This window comes from Populus alba, chromosome 9 (genome assembly GCF_005239225.2).
Source record: "Populus alba chromosome 9, ASM523922v2, whole genome shotgun sequence".
Classification (NCBI taxonomy): Eukaryota; Viridiplantae; Streptophyta; class Magnoliopsida; order Malpighiales; family Salicaceae; genus Populus; species Populus alba.
In genome coordinates, this window is record NC_133292.1 from 3,784,625 (window position 1) to 3,788,944 (window position 4,320).

Genomic DNA, 4,320 nt, shown 5'->3' on the forward strand with positions numbered 1-4,320 from the left:
CACTCTAGTAATTATGCTCTTGTAAAAGTATTATAAGATAGCAGGAGCGCAGGTCAAGGCCTCTGGATTCATCTGCTAATCGGTTGGTCTTGATATAAAAATAGAAAAACACGTCTTACAAGGTCTTGGATTGCATTAATGGTGGCAGAACTATCAAGGTCACGAGGAGATTGACATATTCATAATCTCGTGAAGTCTCTGTATTTGCTGTTCAACAAAGCAAGAGACCACCCTATAGAGAGAGATCAAGTGCATAGACGTGAAATTGATTTCTTTTAGCCTGAAACCAATAAAAATGACAAGCTCCTTTATAGTTTTCTACATAGGACATGAAATTCAATCATCAATAGTGACAACAGGAGAAGGATTTTTTTGTTTTTTTTTTTGGTATGTAGAAGGTGATTCAAAGAGAGGGTTGTCCACACATGCATGAAAATAGAACTGGTACTGCACATTCACCACAGTGCTCTAGTTCTTCATTTCCTCTACTTTCAGCTCCGGCACTGCAGCTTTGACTTGGTCTAGGAGGAGCAACTTGGCCATTAACAAATAGTGAGTTGGGTTCCGTAACAGGCTGAGCAAGCTCACGCTCATCATGAGGTCCATGAATAATTGGGTCGTGATTCCTTCTATATTCACTAGATGCTCTTCTCTCCACAGCAAGAAAATGGCCAAGAGATGGAGTATTATTCACAACTTTGGCATCAGTTGTGTCTCTTGAACATAAAGAGAAAATCCATGTTTTGGATTTGCAGCTCTTCTTGTCTTCAACTACTTCAACTTTCCTTGCCCTTGTTGATTTTCTAGAGAGCTCTAGTATGTTGGAAACACCTATAAGACTTCCCAGTGTAATGCTCTTGTCATGGAAGAAAGATCCTGTAGACTGGAATCAATCATGAATAGATGAGCCATATTGATTCTAGATTGACAAGACATTCAGTTTATCTATTTAATTACACGGCCAAGTCAAAAGATTGAAAAACTGCAAACCAGCTGGTAGCATCTTCTACAGAAGAGGTCCATTAAGGACTGTAAAGCTAGGCAGCTGGGTTTTGGTTCAGATGGACATGTACAAGATGATTGAATCCTTTCTTAGGAGTCTCTTATTCTATTTTTTTATACTGTATTTTCTGCACTTTATTTCTCCTATTAACAAAAACTTCAAGCTTTGATCCTAAAAATGGAATACTAGATAGGATCTGAAATTGATGTTAACACAAATAGGACAACAGAAATCAATTGGCAGACGTTGATTTGTGCCCTCTTCTGTAATATATATCACAAGGGATGCCTGATATGACAATTATGAAGTGCCGGTGCATTGAACTGACTACTGATTATGAAAGGTACCTAATTGTTAGTCATTGCACCCTAAAAAAAGAAAGGAAAAGGCACTTTGAGAGCGAATTAACAAACAAGATTGATGAACAAGGTCACCAACCCTAACCACTACCATACTTTATGGTATGGAGAAAAGAGATTTTCAATGCTGCATTATTACTCATTCAAAGAAAATGTCGAAGGAAACACTAATCAGTCTTCATTCAAAACAATGACATTGTTCATTAAGTTCACTTGCTATATTTCAAAATGGAGAAGAAAAATCAGGAAACCAAAATCTCCTTGTCAAACCCCATAATTACCCAGCAATTTAAGGTATGTGAACAAAACCCAACTGAAAAGCAAAGGGGGAAAAAAAGGGTACGTTTTTATGGAAAAGACTAATGAAAAAACGTACTGAAGAAAAATTTCACAGTAAAGTCTTGTCATTTTACTGACCTCGGTGTCTAAATCTGATGAGTAATCTGTTGAGGAACCAGTGAGTAAGGTGTTGAATGATATTGATCCAGAAAAATCACCATTTCTAGCTATCCCAACTCTCACATTCAGGGGGTGCAAACCCAGAGGCCAACCTTCTTCCTGCAATCAAATCAGTCAGTGATATTATTCGGAACCGTTCAACCTCAACATCATGAACACAAAAAAAAATAAAGAAGATAATTGTACTGTAATCAGAAACAAGAACAACTTGACAAAGAAAAGGTAGACCCTTTAATCAGGTAAATGACAGGAAAAGAACACACGCCCTCATCGGAAACTCAGAGAAACATGAAAATCTAAGAGACAATCCATGTGGGATCATCCAAGAAGTGAAAAGGAAGACAAAGCTATACCTGCTGAGCCATATCTGCCAAGAGTAATTGTGATAATTGTATAAATAAGGTGATCGAAGTAAAAGTAAGTCACAGCTAGGAGGTCATTTCCTTTGTGTTTTCTACCCTCCAAGACAAGATAAGACAACTAACGAGGTGTGATTGATTATGAGAAATTGAGAAGTTTAGAAAGTAAATTCCAAAATAGATGTACTTCACTTATACAGTAGTGCAAGAAGTAATGGTTAGTAATTATTAAAACCGGCCGGGGTCTAACTTGGTTAAGTGGCTGGGTATGGAGTCACACGGGTTTACTTGAAAAAAATTTAAAAATATTAAAAAAAATTTTATATATTTTATATAAAAAAATTTTTGAAATAATACATGTGAATATAAACTATATATATAAAAAAAATGAATCATGTAATATAATATAGTTATCGTATATCTAAAAGTTATTGCGAACATAGATTATAAAAAAGAAATAAAAAAATGTAAAGTGTAATAGAATTAACATAAAAAAAAAAAAAAATTGTGTAGCCATATATAGTTTTCTCACATTAAAACATTAAAAAATAATACATATAAATATGAAAAAGAAATGTGAGACATTAAGTGCAGTATTGTAGATTATATATAGTTATTTAACATCAAAATGTTAAAAAAAACAATACATATAAATGTAGAATATTCACGTAGAAAAGTTAGAAAAACATTTCATATAGATTCAGGCTAAAAAAAAAAAGTTGGAAATATTTTGTGAATGTGGGCTATAAAAAAAGAGGTTAAATATTCACAAATTAATTTTTTTTTTTATTTTATTTAAAAAAATATATTAAAAAAAATTGAATCTCACTCGGTTCCAGATTGCCTAGGGCTAATTATAAACTTTAATTTTATTTATTTAAAACTTGGTTAAAATCCTAAATCACTCGAGCTCCAGGTCAACCTGCTAGTTCGAGACATTTTTCCGTAACACTGCATTGGTTACGTGTGGGAGAGTAAAGAACAAGAAGAGAGGGTCAAAAGGAAAAATGACTTCTCACTTGTATGATTTCTTTTCTTTGCTTTAATGAAATTTTGTTGACTAGAAAGAGGAAACAAAATCATATTGTACCAATAAAAAAGATTAAAGAGAACCCACAATTTGGCTGATGTTCATTGCAAGATCAGATATTGTGCACGGGAAAATCACAGAACTAGCCCTACATTCGATGTCCATGGCAAGATTGAATGTCGATATCTTCAATTAACTTTGTTCCAAGTGTTTTAGGTGAAACAATTAATTATAAACCTCTTGGTTTATAATACCCCATAGTAAATCCCTGTGCTAATTTTCACATATTTTTATAATTTAGTATTTCTATTGTTTTTTTTCCAATTTATTTGTTTTTTTTTCCCCTTCATATCCTTATAACGACAACGTATTGGTGTTTTGAGAGAAAACCTCACGATCCTTTCCTAATAATTGGAGCATCAAAATGGGAGGGGGAGGGGGACATATGTACTGAAAAGCATCATGGCCATCTGAGAAAAAGGACTTGGAAAATATAGACATCCACAAAGATTTTCATGGCTATTCTTTTCATCATGAGACCTGTTATCCAAGGAGAATCCAATGAAGATCACTGCGGGAAGGAGGACACGCCCTTAGGATTTTGGTGGATATTTGACAACATGTATAACGTGGTGATTTCAGCTAAAATATAATTGTTGTTATTTTTTAAATAATTTTTTATGTTAAAATATATATTAATATTTTTTTTATTTTTTAAAAATTATTTTTGATATCAGTACATTAAAATAATTTAAAAATACTAAAAATATATTAATTTAAAATCAATAAAAAAAATTTAAAAAATTTTAAAAAAAATATTTTTAAAATATAAAAACAAATAAATTCTAACCTCATTGAATGCATTCATGCATTGCAGTTGATCTCTATTTTGCAAGGGAATGATGCGCCTTGATAGTTGCTCATGTCCCTGAAAAATAATTTTGAAATAGAATTACATAAAACACTAACATTTTTGTATGTATAATTAAAAAAATAAGGGATAAATTATTAATCAAATATTATTTTTATATTAAAATAGCTAAAAATAATTGAGTTTTAAAAGCACATCAATATCAAATAATCACCTTTTGTTTATCCAATTGGAAGTTT

The 4,320-nt window shown here is 32.2% G+C and overlaps 1 protein-coding gene across 2 annotated transcripts; it reads right to left on the bottom strand.

Annotated features, from left to right (window-relative positions):
- Positions 1-254: 254 nt before the first annotated feature.
- Positions 255-2,333, bottom strand: LOC118053729 (uncharacterized protein At3g17950). 2 transcript variants are annotated; one of them, XR_004688427.2, is made up of 3 exons: positions 2,050-2,168; positions 1,780-1,920; positions 255-883 (listed from the first exon to the last, which is right to left on the bottom strand). XR_004688427.2 is itself a non-coding variant. In XM_035065070.2 (3 exons), the coding sequence occupies exons 1-3, from the start codon at positions 2,184-2,186 to the stop codon at positions 404-406; spliced, it is 633 nt and encodes a 210-aa protein (XP_034920961.1). In that variant the 5' UTR covers positions 2,187-2,333; the 3' UTR covers positions 255-403. The 2 variants fall into 2 exon arrangements, 1 of the variants encoding a protein (XP_034920961.1); XM_035065070.2 differs by lacking the exon at positions 2,050-2,168 and adding an exon at positions 2,175-2,333.
- Between the last annotated feature and the right edge of the window lie 1,987 nt (positions 2,334-4,320).

Coding starts and splice junctions, on each gene's coding strand:
- LOC118053729 (XM_035065070.2), bottom strand. Junction 884..1,779: donor CATCAGATTTAGACACCGAG/GTCAGTAAAATG, acceptor GATTGATTCCAG/TCTACAGGATCTTTCTTCCA.